Consider the following 23,301-nt stretch of genomic DNA (forward strand, 5'->3'; position numbering starts at 1 on the left):
CTTTTGTTGTTTATGAACAGCCATTTTTGCCAACTGATTACAGGCTACTTATTCAAGTGTGTGTTTGGGTTTATAAAAAGTAGCCTGCTCTACTTTGTAAAAAGTGAAGCTGTCAGTGTTTTATTTTATTTCCAGAAGTCAATACCAATAGGGCTCTCCAGTTGCAGTCTTTTAAAATTGTTTTGTATCTTCATGATGTTTGCCTATCAATTTTTTTGCCTTGGAACAGTCAGTCTCCTATGTACGTTCTCCATCACTAGAACAAAGTCTTCATCTTAAATCGTTCGAAGAGGCAATCCTGTCCGATCCATTTTGCTATGTCTAGCTCTGTTGTTCTTTAGTGCTACGTCTGTACTTTGAAGCACTTACTTGAAATATTGCACACCAGCTTCATTTGCACTCAGTGACTGTCCTTGTCATTGGAGGCTTTCGATATCTGTGAGACTGAATAAAGTTGTTTGTTTTTAAATCAATTTCTTCTGACTTTTTATTCTCTCACCCACTCCCTTCTCTCACGTACACACACAAAAGTTGTCTCTGTTCTTCTGCTTCTTCCTCTCATCTAATATCTTGCTATAAGTATGCTACACTTATTCAAGTATGTGCTCATCTTTTTCATCTATATTTGACTTAATTTGAAAAAAAAAACTATTTCATTCACTACATGTTGAATGTCAGTCTTACAATCAAAGTGCAGCAGTGCTTTATATGTGAAATATGTAATAATTATATTTCCCGCAATATCGATCGATCGATCGATCGATATGGAACTTTTTGGATTGTATTAGAGATCAACTTCTATACCTGCTGCCAGTTAGATTTTTTCCTTAAGTGGTAGTACAGGAATCAAGAACCAGTTTTTGTAGAGAACCAGTTCCCAGTAGTCTACTTCCGTGGAATTGTTAGTCGTCTTTGTTCCTGATCCAGTTTATCCCACTTACTTGCACTGACACAATCAGCTGATTTCAGTTTGTATGCTGGAGGAGAAAAATAGTTGCACATTCTACAGCATGGATATGGATGTTTTATTTTTATTGCAGAAAAGGAAGAGAGGACGATGGTAAAGTGCAAACTGCATTCAGGACAGAAACAACTACATTATACTGCTAAGTCAACTTCGACTTTTTACAAGCACCTGTACAGACAACATGCTAATGCTAAGTTAGCCAAGATCTCATAGTGACATTAAATCTGAGTGAATGCTGACCCCACCCCAGCAACCAGACCCTGAAGCACAACAGGAAACTAATGGATGAGCAGTCAGGCTGCAGCCTCTGTTTCTACCTGTTCACAGTTCTACAGCAGAATGACTGTTGAGATCACTTTGAAGTCTCTTTGTGCTGGTTTTTATCTTTCGGTGTGTGTTGTTGGCTTTATGTTCCTACCTAAATACTGAGAGAAAGATCATATGTGTGTCCTCATTAGGACAGGAATTTGTGTTAGTGTGTGAGATTTGACCACACAGCATCTAATTAATTTGCATGAATGTAATGTATTTGATATGCTGCTTGGAGATGGTGGTGACTCTCATAGTTGCACCAGTGGGAACCCAATAAGAATTGATAATTAATCAAATTGATAAGCAATACAGATAATGCAATTGGAATCTCTAAATTCTTATCATTTCCCATTCCCAGTCCATGAACTGGAGGTTAAACTTAAGCTTATGTATTTAAGGACTAAAAATGCGCAGCCAGCCAGAAAGGACATCAAAGATGACTGACTTGGCTTCTTTTTTACTACACCTTCCAGGACATTTCCAAATCTGAAAGAAACAGTTAGAGAATACTGCTCTTTGAACAGCATGGAAAGCTGTGCTTACTAATTCAGAAAAAGAAGAAGAGACTTCATGGATGGAAGGATTGTGGTAAAATAAAAATAAAAAAAGTATCAAAAGGTATTTCTATAGCACATAAAATACAACAAAGTTGACCAAAGTGCTTCACAGTCGGTCAGAGCAATAGCATAAGACAGAATAAAAAAAAGAAACAGTTAAAAGGAGGGCAGAAAACAATATGACAATTGTTTGAAACAAAAACTAGCCATGAAATAACATACTAGTTTGGATCAAAAGCCAGAGTAAAATAATAAGTTTTAAGACGCAATTTAAAAGACTGGATGGACTCGGAGGAACGAATATAAGGAGGGAGGTTATTCCAGAGTCTGGGAGCTATGACAGCAAAGGCCCGATCACCTCTGGACTTCAGACGAGACCTCGGTTGCATCAGGAGCATTTGATTGGAAGATCTAAGTGCCTTATTAGGGATAATAAGGCACAGTTATTGAAGGGAACGAAGGGCAGTTATTGGTCACTGAATATTTATTATTTATATTTATTTTGAATTTTTTCTGAATTCACTAAAAATACTTTCAAGTTCCCTGCAACATAAATTGCAACAATTTGTAGATCAAGGAAGTGCAACTGAAAAAGTATTTGCTTTTGGAACTGTACAGTGCATAAAAGGATCAAGTCCAGTTTTACCTGTTCACATTATGGTCTTATTAATAGTACAGTGACTCCCTGAGCTGTTCCTTTGTTTTAGATTTATGTCATGTTAGAAGTAACAAATATATTGCACATATGGCACATCTTCTTGTAACAAATGCCACAGATTCAAACAACTGGCAGAAACGTCTTAATAATTTTAGAAAATAATTAAACTTAACTTGATTCAGCACAGCACTTTAGGTGTTTTTCAGTGGTCCCAAATGCAGGGTAGCAAAACTCTAATTGAATCTAATCTAATCTAAGGTGTGCAACACTACACATAGGCACACGGAGTTGCTAACTCTCTTACCTTCTCTGTTGATCCAGGACTGAAGGTGCGTGAAGTGATGATCAACGTGTCACGCCAGCAGGTGGAAGATTTCCATGGCCCCGAGGACTACTGGTGTCTCTGTGTTGCCTGGAGCCACTTGGGCACATCCAAGAGTCGAAAGGCTACTGTTCGCATCGCTTGTGAGTTTGCAACTCTCCCCTAAGATGTGAAAATTTAGGGCATGAATTTTCAAGTTTATGTAAAAGAGAAATGGTATAAAGACTCAAAGTTTTAACAGCAAACTTGTGACTTTAGTTTTGGCTTGCAATCTTGATTGCAAGATTGAATGAAATGATTGAATAAACATACAACATATTTTAGAGAAGATGTTCATTAAACACAAAAGAACTATAGATGATAACCAATCATGCATATATGACTCTTCCATTTTATCTCAAAATCAGTCCTTTTCCTATACTGCAGGGTACTTCATGATACTATAGATGTCACCACATTTGGTCCATAAATATGATTTATACTTTTATTTTGAGGGCATCTCCTCCAATTTACACATCAAAGTGTGTGCTGGGGAGTGCTAGTGCATATGTGGAAAAGGGGCATAAAGGCTTTTCTGTCTCCAAAGGGAGCCATGTGAAGTTTGATAAATGCGATGATACTTGTGTCAGCATTGTTTGTGGGAGAAGACTGCAAGATTGAAAATGAAAAATAATCTGGGGGTGTGGAGTTAGAAGAAAGGGGATTTACTGGGGCTCATCTCTGCTTGAGGCTAGAGGATAAGGATATATTAGCTGCTACTACCTTGACACAATGAAACCTCTGAGCAAACTGCCAGTGGTACCCAGGGTTTCTGGGTATTGTAGGCAAAAAGATATGTAAAGCTAAATCAATGGAGAACTCTTTAAATGGTTCTTGTAATGAGCTGCATGTAAGACCCATGGACTAAAACAAAGTTTACAAATATACAAACTACACTGCACAAGTTCAGCTGAGAAATGTAAAGGCTTGAACCTGCACAGACATCCAGCTGTTTCTTTGTCACTAATAGATCAACGGATAAAAGAGAGATGACATAAAATCCTCAAGCACATTGAATTATAGTATGACTAGCTCTCGGGTACTGGAAAAGTGATTTTTCCCCACATAGGTCTGTGTGATAGCTTTATAATGACATCAAATGACCACTCAGACCTCTCTGACATATGATTTACAGCATCTGTTCCCAACAAAGGACAACAACCCTGTTTCATTGGACCAAAATCTGTGACCATGGCAGCAAAAACTTTTTATCAAATGAATAATTAATTCCCACAAAATAATATTGTCTAACCAAATGGGACGCTTTTTTTATTTACAGCTACTGGTGTCCAGCAACCAATACTGTTTTCAATTTTTAGAGCTCAAATCTGAAGGTGTGGAGTGAAAAAGACATGTATTTGGCAAGGTTCATGTCTACTTGACACTGCTATGCTGGTAGAGGTAATGCCAGGATAACGTGAACTTCTGATGGAATCGTGGGCTGTATTCAGAACAAGCATAATGGCACTCACAGTCCAAGTTATGAAGCTTCAAGCTGAGTGCTTTTAATGTTGGTATTTGTAAATGAAAAGGGACAAACAAGGAGTGGGCTTCACTGAGAAACTGACAAACCACACTCTGCTTTGTCCTGTTTTTTGAGACTAATTAGAACAGTAGTAGCTGAATTGCTCTGTGGGTAATAAGGGCTCCTTTTTCAAAGAAAGAGGATGCTAGCTTAGTGGCCCATTATGTTAGCAAACAAAATTATAACCTTCAATCAAAAGTGATCTATTTTTTTGTTAACACTGGTTAAAAAGCATAGAAACACAGAAATACTGAGAGGTTCTGCTGAAAATGTACTTCCTTATCTTATAGTAAGACATTTCAGAGATTCACTGTGTAGTTAAAGGAGAGTTTCACCAGTCTGGCCCAACTCAGGTCAAAGTTTGCTGTATGTAAAGTGACTCTGACATTGATTTATTTATGCAGGCATGTACTCCAAGGGTCTATATATTTTTAAAAAAATACTAGTTAATACAGCATTATAATAACATGACCATGTTATAACAAAATATTTGTGTGTCTCATGTTTTATTCAAGTTTTTTTAACCTTTGGTCCATTTGCTTACTTTATCTAAAGCAGTCTCTGAAGAAAATGTTGCACACTCCAACTTCAAAGTTGTAGCGACCAGTTGTATTTAAATAATGCCATATAACAAATTAACAAAACTATCTGGCAAATGATTTACAGTGTCTGTCCCCAAAGAGAGCGGAGTGTACAGACAACAGAGCCCTCTCCTTGGACCAAACTGTGCGAGCGCAACAAGCTGATTTTATCTTGAATTTGATTTTTTAGCAATGAAATAATCAATTCCCAACAAAATGCTCTCAAGTTAGACACAATCAGCTACTTTCAACCACTCCTGTCTGAGACCAATACTGCTGCATGTCAGTAACCTCTAGTTAGAGGTTACAGAATTTGTAAGCAAAGCGAAAGTCAAAATAAATTAAATACAGTAAGAAAGCAACATATTTCTTTTGTCCTTTGAGAGAAAAAAGCATATGTTTGGTGAATGACAGTAACTGTCGAGCTCTTTATCTACTGAGATTTGGGTGTCACTGTGTTTGCAGTCATTTTACACTGAGTGTAGCTGCCAGCTGAACTGAGGTTTTGACTGCAGGCTCAACACCTTCCCTCCTGTATGTGGATCTTTTACATGCAAGCAACCTCTTGTGATCCCAAGGGTTCATAAAAACCCATTCATAACTGAAGTGAAAATTTCAAAGGCACATTCCTGCTTTATGTTTTAACTGGTTTTCAGTGAATAGCTGCAGCGCAATAAGCTATCAAAGGCAGTTTGGAAAATGGGCCGAATAGGATCTGTCACTATTGTATGCACATGAGTGCCCAGGATGATCATAGCAATCCTGCTCACTTCATCCATCCAGCATATCCTTCAAACCACCTTGTTAACAGATTACCCAGCACAGGGCCATTGGATCCTCTCTATCGTATACAGGCTACATTGGATTTTGAAGGTCGTGGTGTGCAGAGGGGCAAGCCTGCGTGTTAGCTGCTAAAGGGAATTGAGGCCAGGCTGACCGTGACACTTGACACCTGACAGCAGCCTCTTATCTCCCCATACAGACCTGAGGAAAAACTTTGAGCAGGACCCCCAGGGGAAGGAGGTCCCAATCAATGGGATGATCGTTCTGCACTGTCGTCCTCCGGAGGGAGTGCCCGCTGCAGAGGTAAGTCCGCTGCTCCTCAGCTCCGCCTGTCCCAAAAGAGAAGAAGCTTATACTCCCACTGAGCAGAAAACATACGCATCAGAGCGGATACTTATTCTGTGAGAGTAGCTCTGTGCCACTCAGAAAGTCGATTCTACCTTCAGCTCCGCTTTCTCTGACCTTTAAGAGATTGATATAGTTGTGTTTAGAAACTAGTGATAAGTGCACATAAATATTTGGACACAAAGGCACTGGCTTCAAAGTCAGCTAGACACCTCCTGATGAAGAGGATTCACAATATAGCTTTTAATCCAAACCTCTATCCACAATGTTGTCAATAAGATCTACACATCAGCCTTTCACATGTTCTCTTAGCCATGCAAACCAGAAACATCTGGCTTCAAATGCAGAAGTGGGATGTTGCTCCCTGTCCTCCTGGGTTCTATTGTTTGATCTGTCAGCTTCTACTGCGTGCTCATAAAAGGGTTGATTGTGCCTTGCGGTTACTATATGGATATTCAGGATAGGGATTGCACCACTGCACCTAAGAAATTATTTACAAAGAACAGTGGATATTTTTCACTTGTCTGTTATCTGGGCTGAGTTTATTTACATGCACATCGTGTCCCATTTTCTCCCTCAAAGTCTGTTCCTGGGGAGGCTCATATATTACAATTACCATGAGAAACTTCATTAGTTATGGCTTTGATATGATCGCGACCTCTGATCTTCCGCAGCTTTCATTAGTAAATCATAAGAAGACATATGCACCATACTCCAAGAGACAAAAGTAAATCTTTCTTTTCCATATAGCTCGAGTCTTTCTCAAACAAAACTGTCATATTGGTACCAACTGTGTTGTCTTTCTTTGTCATGAATAACGACATAGTTTGGTTTCTAGCGGACGTAAGTCTCATACAGCATTTATCCCTTCTAAAGCTGAGCAATTGCCAGTAGGGCCAAGAACACATTCAGGTTTTCAAGGGTAAGTTCATATCATACCTGTATATCATCTTTTTTCATAACTTTGAAAAATTAATCATATGTGATCTACCTGTGTTGTTGAATGTCCTCAGGTTTCCTAAAGATTGGATTTCATCCATATTACAAACTCCTGATCCACATTATTTGTTACATTTACTTCAGCATGCAGATTATCAACATGTTTTACTGACAGCAAAAAATCTCAAGACGCGGTCACAGCAACAACTTGGCTTTATGTCTTATGCATTTCTTCATCACGTTAAACTTTCTTGACACAGTAATCAAAGTGAAACATATATATCTGCTAATTACTTTTTATGAGTTTAAGCTCAAGAGCACATCACGACCGCGTAGGTGTTCTGATAAGATTTGATTATCTGTATTTATGCTATAATTAGATAGCACACTGACTGCCATCAGATCCTTGCTATGTAGGTGTGGTGTAATTACAGTTTTGTTTCCACCAAATGTCCACCAAAACCATAACCACTTATTTAGTTAGACCTTTTTTTTATTCTAAGCAGGTGCTTTTATCACAGATACAAGGCCTTGGCTTAATAATCAGCCCATCAGTCATAGTAGTTATTGTTGTGACCCATATATTTTTCCACCATGTTCTGTTTTGTGGTCCTCAGCTTCAGCTGACAAGTTTCCAGGTCCTCTAAGATCTGTCAGTATATGATACAGTGTTCTGGCTACAATGTTTGAGTAAAGGAGTAAATTCATGTCTTCAGAAACCTCCATTTTTTGGACAGGTTAAAGCTGATTACTGCAATAAAAGTCAATAACCTAGTAGACTATATTTGTTTAATCTTTTATTTTCTAGCATTTTATACATCATATTATTAAATTGTTATTTGAGAACATATTTCTGTTGTTTTCTGAGTTTCTGACTTTGTATACATAAATGTGGCCAGTAAAAGTAAGAGCATGTGAACATTTAGATAGATGGTGCAAGTCCCTGTCATCTTTTTGCTAACACTTAATTATAAGGGTTTAACTGTAACTGGATGTTTGTCTTTTAATGTCTGTTACTTGATGACCCTGATAACAAGTCAGGTGAAGCTCAGGATCAGGTCTAGGTCAGATAACAGTCAGACAATATTGTTATAAAGTTTTTAAAGGACACCTATATGCTCTCTTGGATTTTTTGTCATATGTTCCGTTATACCAGTGAGCTCCATCTCTGAACATGTTTTTTCTAATCTTGGCTCTTTATGATGTCAGTAAGAGCAGATTTCCCTGATATAGTCACCTCAGGTGTGCTCTAGATGCGAGCACAACAGTCGCACCCATACTCTTTCTTCTGAACCTTCTGTTTATGAGGGGCAACCAATCTGAACAAAGTTGCCTTAAAAGAAGTTGGGATGGAGTTGAAAAGGCTTGTTTTAAGGTGAGGATGAATAGGGGAACTGCACCAAGTGTCAGTATATCATAAAAAAGGATTATTTGAACTGTGTATCAAGCAGAGCTACTCTAAGATCCACAGAGGATGCCATCGCCCACGTCCTACACACCACTCTCAGCCATGTGGACAAGAAACAGGGTAACTATGTGCGAATGCTGTTTGTTGATTACAGTTCAGCGTTTAACACAATAGTGCCCTGCAGACTGTTCACAAAGCTGAGGGATCTGGGACTTAACAGCCATCTGTGTGCATGGGTGTTGGACTTCCTCACTGGCAGAACTCAGGTGGTGAGGGTGGGCAGGTGCTTCTCCAACAGCATCACCATCAACACAGGAGCACCTCAGGGATGTGTCCTCTCGCCATTGCTCTACTCCCTCTACACTTCAGACTGTGTGGCCACCCATGGCTCCAACACCATTGTGAAGTTTGCTGACGACACAGTGGTGTTGGGTGCCATCTCCAACAACGATGAGACGGCCTACATGGATGAAGTGAAGAATCTGGCATCATGGTGCCAGGACAACCACCTCCAGCTGAACGTCAGCAAGACCAAGGAGCTGGTGGTGGACTTCAGAAGGAGTCAGCACAGAGACTACAAGCCCATTATCATCAATGGAGCTCCAGTGGAGAGGGTGCAGTCCTTCAAGTATCTTGGTGTCCACATCTCCTCAGACCTGACATGGGCTGCCCATATTCAGGTCCAGACCAAAAAGGCTAGGCAGCGCCTGTATCACCTACGACAACTGAGGAAGTTCAGGGTCTCTCCAAAGATCCTCAGGATTTTCTATACAGGCGCTGTGGAGAGCATCCTCACACAGAACATGACATGGTGGTTTGGGAACAGCTGTGTGAAGGACCAAAAAGCTCTCCAGAGAGTGATCCGTACAGCAGAACGCTGCTGCAGGATTGCTCTCCCCCCGCTTCAGGACACCTACACCAGGAGATGCCGGACTAGAGCAGCGCAGATACTGAAGGACCCGTCCCATCCTGGCAACAAACTGTTCCAACTTCTGCAATCTGGTAGAAGGTTCCGCATCATCCGGGCAAGGAGAGAGAGACTCAAGAGGAGCTTCTATCCCCAAGCCATCCGGGCCCTAAACACACACACCTGCCCTCTCACATCATCTATAATTGACTGAGACAGGACTCTTCCAGACACTAAACCAACGCACAATGTACATTTCAATTCCTTTAATTTTAAATATGTTTATATTGTCTATCCTGTAAAATAGTCAGATGTCTATTCATATTAATGTACAGAATTCACCTGCTTGCTGCTACTACTGCACATTCACCCAATGTATATACTATGTATATATATATATATATATATATATATATATATATATATATATATATATATATATATATATATATATAACAAACACCCAGCACGCCCCTGCGGGCGGTTTATCCTTCAAGCTCGGGTCCTCTACCAGAGGCCTGGGAGCTTGAGGGTCCTGCGCAGTATCTTAGCTGTTCCCAGGACTGCGCTCTTCTGGACAGAGATCTCCGATGTTGTTCCCGGGATCTGCTGGAGCCACTCGCCTAGCTTGGGAGTCACCGCACCTAGTGCTCCGATTACCACAGGGACCACCGTTACCTTCACCCTCCACATCCTCTCGAGCTCTTCTCTGAGCCCTTGGTATTTCTCCAGCTTCTCGTGCTCCTTCTTCCTGATATTGCTGTCATTCGGAACCGCTACATCGATCACTACGGCCGTCTTCTTCTGTTTGTCTACCACCACTATGTCCGGTTGGTTAGCCACCACCATTTTGTCCGTCTGTATCTGGAAGTCCCACAGGATCTTAGCTCGGTCATTCTCCACCACCCTTGGGGACATCTCCCATTTTGACCTCGGGACTTCCAGGTTATACTCGGCACAGATGTTCCTGTACACTATGCCAGCCACTTGGTTATGGCGTTCCATGTATGCCTTGCCTGCTAGCATCTTGCACCCTGCTGTTATGTGCTGGATTGTCTCTGGGGCATCTTTACACAGCCTGCACCTGGGGTCTTGCCTGGTGTGATAGACCCCAGCCTCAATGGATCTTGTGCTCAGAGCTTGTTCTTGTGCTGCCATGATTAGTGCCTCTGTGCTGTCTTTCAGTCCAGCTTTGTCCAGCCACTGGTAGGATTTTTGGATATCAGCCACCTCCTCTATCTGCCGGTGGTACATACCGTGCAGGGGCCTGTCCTTCCATGATGGTTCCTCGTCTCCCTCCTCTTTCTTGGGTTTCTGCTGCCTGAGGTATTCACTGAGCACTCGGTCAGTTGGGGCCATCTTCCCAATGTATTCTTGGATGTTCGTTGTCTCATCCTGGACTGTGGTGCTAACACTCACCAGCTGTTACCTCTAAAGAGCATTTTGTTGTTATTATTATATTTTTTGCTTCAAGCATTTAAATCATGGTTAGAGCCAACTTAAATGGAGGCTCCCAGGGAGATGGAGGACACGTTTCATACACAGTGACCTGCAGTACTCACTCATCAGGGCAAATAGTGTTCAAATGTCACCAAATACACATTTGGCACCAAATGTCCATTCCTCTTATTTTTATGTAGACTTGCAATAATCAGCATGAACAATATATGTGTGACTGCTGTGTGCAGGAAACAGATTTAGGCAGAGGTCAGCTTCTGGCCCCGCACTGTCTAAATGATTCAACATGAAAATGGAGGAGTGATGTCATTTCAGTGCTGCAGAACCCACGGCGTGGATAAAAATAGGTGAATCCGTGCGGCTCAGACCGAATCGCAATGTCCCATCTAGTCCTTTGTCAACACAAATGAGCCCGGCCACAAGAGATGGGAGTGAATAATGTAGGGAGCACAGGGCAGATATCTTCAGCCCAGTCGATTTCAGCGCACCTTGTCCATGAAATATTGAGATGGCGTCCGTGAGTGCGCTAGTATGAGGTTTCAGTGACTGCAGCTGCAGGATGGCTGCTGCTGTGGTAGGACCAATAGGATGCGAGAATGCAGTTTGAAGTGCGGCGCATAGGCTGTGTTTGGGAATCAACCTCGTCAGCAAGGATGTCAGTGTGAGCTAATGAGTCTCCAGTCACTCGCGGTGGAATCATTTTGCATTATGTGGTTACAACAGTTTATTTAGGCTGGAGTCTGACACTGAGCAGGAAGGTCTCCTGCACTCTGGAGATCTTTATTTGCACGAGGGAGGGGCCATGGCAGATGTCCTGTAGTCCACCTCCTTTTCTGTCGTTTAGTTATTCCTCCTACTCTGTAACAGTCAGCATTGTTTGTCTTTTCTGTTTCTTTCATTTATGTACAGAAACCCCTCTAAAACCATGAATACATAATTATGTATGATGAAGAAAAGCACTGACCTGACATTAGTTTGGCTTTGTTAACTCATTCACTGCCATTGAAAAACTTACGTTGACTGCCATTGACGTCTATAGACGTCAATTACGTTTTCAATGGGAGGGGCTAGAATACAACCTCGGGCAGCTTGTCAGTGAACTGCTTGAAATGTATTTTTCACAAAAAGCTCGTTTTCTCCCTTTTTTTGGTCAAAACAGGCATTTTTGGTGGAACCCACCTCTCTTCTACAGCTGATTACTAAAGAATGGAAAATGGTAGAAACAAGTTTTTTTTTTTGGATGGAAGAAGAGAGTCTGTTCTTCATTTTGGTAGGTTCAGCGTTTATGTGATCATAACACACAGTTTTCTGTGGCTCTTCAAAAATGAGTAAAAATGCTCAAAAACCCTGGCAGTGAATGAGTTAAGTAGTTATGAAAACATAATACAGCAGTGTCCTTTTTAATTGTGAAAACCTGTACAAAGACAGTTAAGTTCCTCATTGAAAAGGTGCAGTAGGTCAAGTGGAAGATTAAAGTTGTTGCATCTAGGCTGAGTGGTTTTATATCTCTGGGGCTCAAAATTTGCATGTTAGACAACACAGTGCTTGCTGAAACTTTTGATTGGGGGAGCTTGTGTTGTGGCTGTGAACAGTCAGACAGGAAGCTCCGCTGACACAACGCAGTTTTACCTCTCTAGATCACTTTCTTTGGAAATATAGTGTGCACCTGAGTCTTTCTAGTTATTATTATTGCCATACTTCAGTCTAAATCAAATCTAATTCTGTAAGACAGAATTTATATATTTATTTTTATGCAAAAACATTCCCATATAGACAAATTATGCTTTCTCTTTTGTTTGAGTAAAAAGAAATGTGATAAATGATCATACAAATGCATAATGTTAACTACAATCCTTTAAATCTCAGCAACTTGTGAGAAGTCAGCAAGTTTAAGTTTCTAATTAAGAAATTGTAGAAAACAGATAATGAGACACTGATACCTCCAGGTAGTGTTTGGTAAAATTAAATGTTGGCCTTAGAAGGAAAACGGTTCCTTTTCTTTCCCCAATTAAGAATATTCCCTTAACCATGAATACATTTAAAACTTTTTTTTTTTTTTTATTGTTTGTTTCCTTTAATGAGCTCTAACCTTTCAGACTTTCCACTGCATTTGAGGAGTCAAAAACCTTCAGATGTGGCAGTGGTTATCACTAGGTGTAAAGCTAGTGATAAAAATATAACTCCATGGAAGTTGTCATATTTGAGCTGAGTTACAAAGGTGGCCTGTAGTGACAAATAGAGAGCGGTAAATATTACGATATCTTAGTTTTCCATTGACTTGCACTAATAAAGATTATTTTCATCCAAATAAGGTATGTGCTTTTGCAATAGAACGAGGAAAAAGGAAGACACAAACCAATGAATCAACCAGCCAAACAGTCTGCATGTGGACCATTTGTAGCCTGTTTTAGGTTCCTCTTATCAATTACCCTTTGATCAACATATTCACTCAAAGACTGAAAAAAAGAAAAAGAACGGTGGAAATAACCAAAATATGGATACTTTGATTTTTAAGCATATTACTGTTTTAGCAAAGCAGTACATTAGCATTGTGGTTAGCACTGTTGCCTCACAGCAAGAAGGTCCTGCGTTCAATTCCACCATCACCATTATTCTGTGTGGAGCATGTTTTCCCCATGTTTTGTGGGTTCTCTCCGGGTACTCTGGCTTCCTCCCACAGTCCATAGACATGCAGTTAGTGGGGACATGTTTATTGGAAACGAATAGTTATGTCTATAACTTCTGTTCCCTTTCAGTCGATTCACTCGGTACAACACATAAGTATGGGATATCACGCCCTCGCGTGTCCTGGCTGAAGAAACCTTTAATCACGCCTTTAAGGCAGATGACGTGTGATGACACGCGCACGGCCCCGCCTGCACATATAGCCGCTGTCATCACAGTCATCCCTCAGTTCGATAGCCGCTCAGTGGGGCCACCTTGTGTTGTACCTCGTTCCTCTCCTTCAGGGAACAGAAGTTATAGACATAACTATTCGTTCCCTTTCAGTCGATTCACTCGGTACAACACATAAGTATGGGACATATATACACGCCCCACAGAGCAGCCACCGAACCGGAATCGGACCACCACATCCTTAGTGAGTGGTCGACCCAGCAGAAAGGACAGCATGAGCCACCGAAGGGGCTGTAACGTCCAACCGATAAAACCGCACAAAAGTGTGCGTTGATGCCCAACTAGCTGCTGCACAAATATCAGCTACAGGCACCCCTTTAAAAAGAGCCCATGAGGTTGCCATCCCCCTGGTGGAATGAGCTCTCACTCCGTGGGGAAAAGCAAGACCACCAGTGAGATAGCTTCTATAATCCAGTGGGACAGCCTCCGTTTGGACAGAGCTCTACCTCTATTTGGATCAGCGAAGCAGACAAACAGCTGGTCACATAAACGCACATTCTGAGTGCGCTCAATGTAGGTGCGTAGCACACGCACTGGACAAAGAGAATGCTGCATCCTCTGCTCCTCAGATGCAAAAGGTGGGGAGCAAAAGCTCAGCAACTCAACTCCATTGAGCTATAAGATGCAGGCATGATCTTGGGAAAATAGGCAGCATTTGGATGCAATACGACCTTGTGGCCATCAGAAGAGAACTGTGTGCCGGAGGGATGCACAGAGAGTGCATGAAGGTCACCCACTCGCTTTGCCAAAGCCAAAGCGAGAAGTAATGCAGTCTTATACGAAAGAAATTTCATATCCACAGACTCAATGGGTTCAAGGGGGGCTACAAAGGGCCTCCAGCACCAAAGACAAGTCCCAAGCAGGGACACTGGACTTAAGCACGGGCCTCAGCCGGCGAACTCATTTCAGAAAACGTATGGCAAGGGGATGTGCACCTAGTGTCACCCGGTCAAAGCCAATATGACAAGCAGATAATAGCTGCTAAATAAACCTTAATTGTTGAAAATGAAAGGCCCTTATCCAGCAGTTCCTGCAGGAATGTCAAAACATCCACAATAGAGCACTGAAATGGGAGAATGTGATGGTCCTGGCACCATTGCTCGAAGGCTCGCCATTTGTAAGCGTACAAGCCTCTAGTAGATGAGGCCCTAGCGCTCTGAATTGTCGCTATCACACTAGGTGGCAAACCCTTAGCAATCAAGTTTAACCTCTCAGCAGGTAAGCATGAAGGCGCATCAGATCTGGGCACGGATGAAACACTTCTCCTCCCGCCTGAGAGAGGAGATCCCTGCGGAGAGGAAGCTGCCAAGGACTCACTGCTAGCAGGCTGATTATCTCTGCATACCACGACCTTGTGGGCCACCAAGGGGCCACTAGAATCAGAGAGAGGGGGAATGCCGACGCACTCTTTCTAGAACTGGAGATATCATTTCCACTGGGGAAAATGCATACAGGAGCACGTCTGGCCATTGGTGCGCTAGCGCGTCCAAACCCAAGGGTGCATCGTGGTCGATTATGGAGAACCATGCATATGCAGGAACCATGCAGGAGCGCTGACGGGCATGGTTCCGGCTCGTCATCGGCTAATCCGTCAACGTAGTCCATGTGGTCAGCCCAGCTAATTGCGGGGACATAGACCGGAAAATCCTCGTCTTCGGACTCGGACGAAGCCGGGGCTCCAGACTCAGAAAGGAGAGGGTCATGCCGTGCGACAGCCGAGCGTCCCAGCACTTTTTCCACAAACGTCACCCGTCTTTCCAGGGTCGAGCGCCGGAGCTGGCGACATAACGCACAGGCTTCGGGCTCCGTCAACGCTCTCCTAGCGTGGACGATCCCCAGGCAGACAGGGCAGGCATCGTGCTGGTCGCTGTCGTGCAAAGAGGAACTGCATCCCTGAGGGCAGGGGCGAACAGAAGATTTCTGCTTTGCTCGCTTCGGTTTAGAGTACATTCCAAAACACAAAGCAAAACGCTGCACGGGAAAAACTTCAAATTAGCGCTCCGCGGGCAGCCTACACACCAACTGCGCGGTGGAGGCTAACACCAACAGGGGCAGTTAAGCTAAGTTCAAGTCGGCAGACAACGGAGCTAACTAGCAGCAGCTAGCTAGCCCAACTCAGCAGAGGTGTTCTCAGCGAGGTGAAGAGCGTAAGAACTGAGGGATGACTGTGATGACAGCAGCTATATGTGCAGGCGGGGCCGTGCACGTGTCATCACACGTCATCTGCCTTAAAGGCGTGATTAAAGGTTTCTTCAGCCAGGACACGCGAGGGCGTGATATCCCATACTTATGTGTTGTACCGAGTGAATCGACTGAAAGGGAACTCTAAATTGCCCATAGGTGTGAATGTGATTGCGAATGGTTGTCTGTGTGTACTGGTGACCTGTCCAGGGTGTACCCTGCCTCTCGCGCTAAGACAGTTGGGATAGGCCCCTTAGGCTCCCCCTGCAACCCTTAAAAAGGGATAAGTGAGTGAATGAATGAATTACTGTTGTACATATTGGGGATTACTAACTAGCTTGATTAAGTCTCTATTTGCTACATGCCCTTGTTCAGACACCTAAATGCAGCTGTTAGCTAAGATGTTCAGCATGTTCATCAGTTATATAATGCTCTAAAAAACCAACCAAATCCCTGTATTATTGTAGGGTCTCTCCCACAAGACATTTGACATGGCTGCTATTGTGTATGTTTCTGTATGTTTAGATTTGTTGAAATGGTCTTAAATCAATAATTATACCCTCTCAGCCATTTCACATCATTTCTTTGTAAAGAAAACAGATTCAGCCTTTAATGCTCAGACATCCATTTAAGACTTAATCAAAAGTAAAGTCTTTGTTGGTGTCTTTTTATGAATTCAGTGGGACAAAATAAATGTAAGCATCAAAATGTAACTTTCTATGGGGTCTTTTTGCAACAAAATACCTTCATATCTCATATTCAGAGAGCTGAAATTAATTTGGCTATGGTTAGAGAACATAGAAGGAACTTATTTGCAATTTTGTTTCACGGCTCCCGATCCAAGACCAATTCTCCACTTGTAGTTCACAGATATCAGGAGATGTGAATGCAGAGTAGATCTTTTAACTTGGGGAGAAAAGAGGTCCATGAGAGCCTTGTATAATGAGTTTCTTTTGAGAGGTTACTCTTAGAGAAAGTGTGAAATGAACAGCCAAACTGGAAGCCAATTTCAGCTTCCCTGAATGAAAGCCTTTAATCCAGGATGAATCCCCTTGATCTACAGTAGCTCAGGTAGACAGGCCACAGTACAAAGGAGCATCAACTAAATGCTCCTGCACCGTGATACAAGCTCTCCTCTGGTGAGCTTCACAAAGACATTGCGATGCAGCTCCGAAAACAAGTTAGCATTTAACTCTATCCCACCTCCCGCCTCTGTTGCACTTGTTTCTACTTTCACATCCGACTCCTCTGTTATTTTCTCATAGGTCAGAGAAAAGCTCCTAGAGAGCAGATGATGAGCTTCATTATTAAGCCGAGCAATTACATCCCTCCCGGCCCAGGCCGCAGCCAGGCGCTCCCTCTATTTATTTCGTTAAGATAAGACAGATCGAGGTGGAATAGTAATGCAGCGCCTTGTAGCTCAGAGGGGAGGAGAGGTGGCATTTGGGAAGCAACAGGGGAGAGGGGATGGGCGATGCAGACCCACTTTCTGTTCTCCACGTATCATTCTTGATTAACCTCCAGAGCAGGAGAGCACAACAGAGCTGCAGATAGCTCCCCTCCGAATGAACCTGCCGCTGTCGGGCTGACTGTTCGGATGAACACAGCATGTCATGCTGAGTTCAAAGTGTATCTGTGTGTATGTGTGGATGCACACATACTTTTAATGACAAGGCCTGCTGATTGGTGGACGGAGAGATCTATTGGGAGGATCAGCCCTGAAGCCAGGAGTCTGATTTGCTGGTGTCACGTGATCACCAGGGATATGCCCGGTGGCACACTTAATCTATATAATTGCACTGATGAGATGCTCAGCAGAGGAAAACTTCCGTTTCCCACAGTCAGGCAGGTAAGAGTCACCCACAGGCGGGAGGAGATCATGTAAAATTGTGACACCTAAGCATGACTCAGCAGACAGATTTTCCTCCTTAGGGCACTGAAGCACTCCATTTGTACTGAGTCACCTTGACATCAAATGACCATTAGAGCCAAGCAATGAGACACATGAGCAGAGGGGAAAAAATGCTTCAGCTGGCAAGGACTTGATCAGCACTGTCCTCATAAGTCTTGGTGATGGCTACAGTGTCACCCGTTTACATTGCTCTTCTGTCCTCTAATTGCCCCTCGACACCCACATTTCTCAGCATCTAATCATCAGGAAATGTCATCAAGAATAAGCTGTGTATGTGTATGTGTGTGGGTAGTTAAGTAGATAAGGGAACCTGGCTGCTGTGAGGACGTGACCTTCAGGGGCAATTCGGGTAATGAAATCACAGGAAGGAAGTCCTGATGCCGGGGGCCCACCTGGTAACCCCTCTGTCAGGGCTGACACTGATGACCGCATCCTAAGTGAAACAAATGTGCCAATTAGGCAATTCATTCCTCACATCCTCTACCACACAACCACTGGCCTAATTTGTATTTGTCCCTTCATCTTTTTCCCCCATCACCTCCTCCTTCTCTCCCTCTCTTTGTCTCTGTCTCTCTCCTCCCTTCTCTTCCGCTTGGTGAATCTTTTCATCAGTACCCAAGGGCTGTTAGTGGCAGACAGACAGCTAATGTGCAGTGTGGCCCCACACTGGGAGGGCCAGCTCGTGCCACATATTAATTGCCTCTTTCAAGTCACGGATTTCCCCACAGGGTAAAATTGAAATAAATACATAAAAAAAGTTGTTGGTGGTGGTGGTGGGGGGGATGGATGTAGTGCGGTGTGGGAGGGTGCCAGGACTCGTGTCATCCCTTCAGTGACGGATGACTTTAATCATGAGAAATTAGACCCCATCCCCTGCCCTGCTCCTCTTACTCTCTGTTTTCTTATCTATCTAACGATGCTAGGCCGCTTAACCTCTGATGAAACCCCAGTGTTAGAGGCCAGTGTTAAATTATACAGAAAAATCTGCAGGCCCTCAGTCGCACTGTAAAAAAAAGAGAAATTCTCATTCTAACTTGGAGTGGCACAACTGGTTGAAATAGAAGTTCGGAAAAATACAAAATGAGAGAAATGATTACTATGTTATGACGTTCATTATCATTTTTATTCATGTCAATATATACCTGCAATCCATCATCCCTCAGGTCTGTGTGTCATTTCTATTTACCCAGTGTTTGCATGCCCACAGGCGTTTCCTATTTGCATCCAGCCTGAGTGTTGTTTATTATAAAGGGTGGCTGCCTGTGCTCTTCCTATAAATCCATCAGCCCAGCCCATTTTGCTGCGCTATGAATGTAATTTGCAAATGCAGCGATGCAGCTCCCTTACCAGGGTAGAAGCAGTAAAGCGTCACTAAGTTTGTAATTCATAATTAGTTTTCCTCTCTGTTGCTGGTAATTGGTTATAGCACATCCTTTGACTGCCTAATGGCTTTAGCGTTAGTGGTTATACTGCCTAGTTGTGGCTAATCGGCAGGGTGGGCCTTGTAAAATGTAGCTGATCAGCAGTTATGTGTATTGCTGGGCTTTTTTAGGGGTGCTGAATCCAGATACAGGATCTGCTACTAAGATTTGCACGTTGAGGGTTCAGTATGCTCGAAACAAACAAAGTGTTGCTTCACCATGTCGAGCCAGTGCTCAAGACAGGAAGTGTGCAGTCTATTAATCTTATTTATCTGTCTTAGACCCATTGTTTTAGCATTTCTGCCCTTTAAACCAACTTTCTTCTGACAGGCTGCCCCTTGCAAGAAAAGGATATGAATAGCAGGGCTTCTGTGTGTTCTGTGGATGTCTTCAGTCACTGACAGCATGAAGAGCCAGGAATAGAGAAGCAAAGCATAATAGGGGTCCTTTAATAAATGTAATAAAGGACTTGTATAAATGTAGTATGTTTATAGTAAAGTATGTAAAATTTGAGTCGCCACAAGACAATTTAGTTAAATGGAAAACGGAGGTTTGCATGTGGTTAACACTGTGAAAATGTCTATTTTAACCCAAATCTAATTCTATTCAATTCGTTTTCATTTATATATTGCCAAATCACAACAACAGTAAACCTCAAGGCACTTTGTATTGAAAGGTAAAGTGACCAATTACTTGGCAACAGTAGGAAGAAAACACAGAGTGATGTGTTAGCTCAGAGAGTGAAAAGAGGTGTGTGAAGAAAAAACACTCAGTGAATCATGGGAAGGTCTATAGCAGCTTAGCTAAGGGAGGATTCAAAAACAAAAGTTTTAAGCCTAATCTTAAAAGTAGAGATGGTGTCTGAATCCAATCTGGGAGCTGGTTCCACAGAAAAGGGGCCTGAAAGCTCTGCCTCCTATTCTACTATTAAATACTCTAGAAACCACAAGTAAGGCTGCAGTCTGAGAGCTAAGTACTCTACTGGGGTGACACGGTACTATGAGGTCTGATTATTCCTTGTTGTAAGGAGAAGAATTTTAAATTTAATTGTTGATATAACATGAAGCCAATGAAGGGAAGCTAATATAGGAGAATTACCCTTTCTTTTTCTAGTCCCTGCCAGCATTCTTGCTGCAGTATTTTGGCTCAACTGAAGACTTTTAATGGAGGTTTTAGGACAACTTGATTATAATGAATTACAGTAGTCCAGCCTACAAGTAATTAATGTATGAACTAGTTTTTCAGCATCACTCTGAGCAGGATTTTTCTAGCTTTAGGGATATTGCACAAATGCAAGAAAGGAGTCCTACATATTTGTTTAACATGTGCATTCAACCACATATCCTGGTCAAAAAGATCTAACCTACAGCGTAAGCTATTCCATTAGTTTCTCAACTTTTAAGCCGCAGCATTTTGCTTGTTTGTTTTGTTTTTTTCTGTTTGTTTTTTGATCAGAGGGTGGACTACCAAGTCATCAGGAAAAGGTAGCAAACCTGGTTAGCATAGCTGCTAAGTAGTACAAAGCTACAGACTGATAAAGTGCTAAAATCTCTATCACCACAACTCAAGAATAAACGTCTTGGGTGGGCTGTACCCCACATATTAAAATGCTCTAGAAGGTACCAACAGCACAAACATAGTCTAGTTTAGTAACACAGAACTAAGGCCTAGCACCCGATTGGAGCAGCCTGTGTTAGCAAACCTGTCCATTAACTTTAATCCCAAGCAGTATTTAAATCCCCCCACCGTAAAGCTCTGATGAAAGGGGAAACTACCCATAGAGGTCAAAGACCTTGTTTATAAAAGGCAGTTAACATGTTTTTAAGGCTAAAGTTTGGCACTTTACCATGAGAGTGTATGGGGATTGATTTGCTTTTTAACCTAACCATAAATGGCAAAGAGAGGAACTGCATTTTTTGGCTCTTCCATCTTTGGCTTCTTTTTATAGCCTCAAATAGGTAAATCAAGATAGCCATTTGATTAAACCAACCCTAACCCCTATACCCTATCCAAAGCTCTTCTGTTTGTCAGAAAATAAACTTTATTTTGAATACATGTCAACATAGCTATCAGTCATTATTTCCTGTGTTATTGGATTGCTTTAAATCTTGGGTCCATTTGTCTGCCCATTTAACATGGTGTTAAGTGGAATTGCTCTAGTGTGTTGTACTTAACTATGATGTTAGTGATATTTGCTGCAAACACTCCTCATATGAGTACTATATTACCACTCTTTGACAGGTGGAGTGGCTGAAAAATGAAGAGCTGGTGAGTTCCCTGACGGATGACAACATCGACACCCGAGCCGACCACAACCTCATCATCAACGAAGCGCGCCTGTCCGACTCAGGCAACTACACCTGTCTGGCCAGCAACATTGTGGCAAAGAGACGTAGCGCCACGGCAACTGTGATAGTCTTTGGTACGCCATCGTAGCAGCTGCTTATTGCCTGCTACAACACATTACAGAGTAGTGACACAATGTTTACATGGCACTTCAGATCAATTTGTTCGGCTTCCTGTGCCCCTATACACAAGTGATTAAGAGACCCGTCTCTGTGTTCCCACTGAAGAGCAATGTTTCCTCTTTATTCAGATGAATGTATTATTCAAACACTCAATTTACTGCCTCTCATTTAAAATCAATGTGTACTTTATGAAAGGAAATAAGCCAGTGTGTCTTAATCTCATTTAAAAGGAGTGTTGCTTATTAAGTATTTATTTGCCAGAGGCCTTCCAGAAACGTGGGTTCGCCAGCTTTGATAGCACTGCTGAGCAGAGAGAGAGAAAGACAGAGAGATCATAAAGTGCTTCAGTCACAACGCTAAGCGGTCGACTCCAAACCCGTCAACCAGTATGAGTCAGTGTCACCTTTAGAAACGGCGTTTCCGTTTAATGGCTGCTTTCTTTGCTTTCGCATAGTTCCTTGTCTTTATCTTAATCCAAGTGCAAGAAACACTGAACTGAGCAATTACGAAACAGAGAGCTGTATATCCAGCGTATTGCGCTGTGCTCAATCTGCTCCTACCGTTATACATTGTTGCCTTGCACTGCCTCTGAGCCTGCATAATCATTAATAACCCCAGCAGCTCTTGTTAGAGTGTTTAACTATGCCAGAGTTCAGTAAAAAGTATTATTCATTTCCGTGCCCTCACTCTACTTCTTTTTCTTTTCTTAACTTTGCTGGACTCTCTCCAGTGAATGGCGGCTGGTCCCTGTGGACGGAGTGGTCGGTCTGTAATGCGCCATGTGGGCGGGGTGTCCAGAAGCGATCTCGGACCTGCACGAACCCGGCACCACTGAATGGCGGGGCCTTCTGCGAGGGCATGTCCGTACAGAAGATCACTTGCAACGCGCCCTGTCCAAGTTAGTTCTACTTCTCAGTTTTTGCTTAGATTAAGCACAGCTTAATGGGGCTGTGAAGATACAAAAAGTAGCTTTTGCTACGTGTCAAAAACTATTAATGCTTGGCTGAAAATAATTAGGCTGGTAAGTCCGACAAAAATGTTCACATTAAATGTTCTAATGATATTAGCGCATGATGACTTAATTATCTCCAATTCTAGCACTTCTGTTTTCAGTTGAATTTATTGCAAGGCTGTTTAATTCTATTTGAACAATAACAGTAACATTTAGCTATCGCTGACATGTAGAGTGACGTTAATAAGCTTCATTCGTGCCTCATTAGCATTGCAGGCAACCAATAAAGGGACTGCAGTGGTCAGTTCCAATAGTGGCTACACATTATTCCTTTGCCAATGAGAGAGAGCACGCTATGCTCAAGAAACTACAAACAATAAAAAGAAGAAGGCAGATTTATGATGCAAAGTAAAGTGACTAACAGAAGCAGTGGTGAAAGAGGTTATATGACTCAGTGCCCAGCATGCAGTTCAGTGGGAGAAGGTGAGCTTAGGTGCTTGTTGAGAAAATGAATTTTTACCTTACAAGAGCAAACAGGGAGGGATTTTGTTGATCTGGGGAGGTTTGTGCTCACCCAGGCAAAGGTTATCCTTTATGGTGAAGGATGCATCAACACACAGACATATCTGCGGAATTTAAATGGATACCTG

The 23,301-nt window shown here is 42.4% G+C and overlaps 1 protein-coding gene across 4 annotated transcripts in view; it reads left to right on the plus strand.

Moving 5' to 3' along the window:
- Positions 1-23,301, plus strand: part of LOC309719077 (netrin receptor UNC5D-like) — a 309,431-nt gene that overhangs the window by 169,699 nt on the left and 116,431 nt on the right. For 3 of the 4 annotated variants that reach the window (XR_014280140.1, XM_082554925.1, XM_082554926.1), the window contains exons 3-6: positions 2,816-2,959; positions 5,944-6,047; positions 21,473-21,653; positions 22,430-22,597. Coding sequence is in view for 3 of the 4 variants with exons in the window: in XM_082554925.1 (XP_082411051.1) it covers positions 2,816-2,959; positions 5,944-6,047; positions 21,473-21,653; positions 22,430-22,597 (597 nt within the window). In the remaining variant the exon portion in view is untranslated. Of the gene's footprint in view, positions 1-2,815; positions 2,960-5,943; positions 6,048-17,694; positions 17,748-21,472; positions 21,654-22,429; positions 22,598-23,301 lie in introns of those variants that run through there. The other variant, XM_082554927.1, reaches the window with a different exon arrangement.

This window comes from Aulonocara stuartgranti (assembly GCF_965226115.1).
Source record: "Aulonocara stuartgranti genome assembly, chromosome: 12".
NCBI classification, from domain to species: domain Eukaryota; kingdom Metazoa; phylum Chordata; class Actinopteri; order Cichliformes; family Cichlidae; genus Aulonocara; species Aulonocara stuartgranti.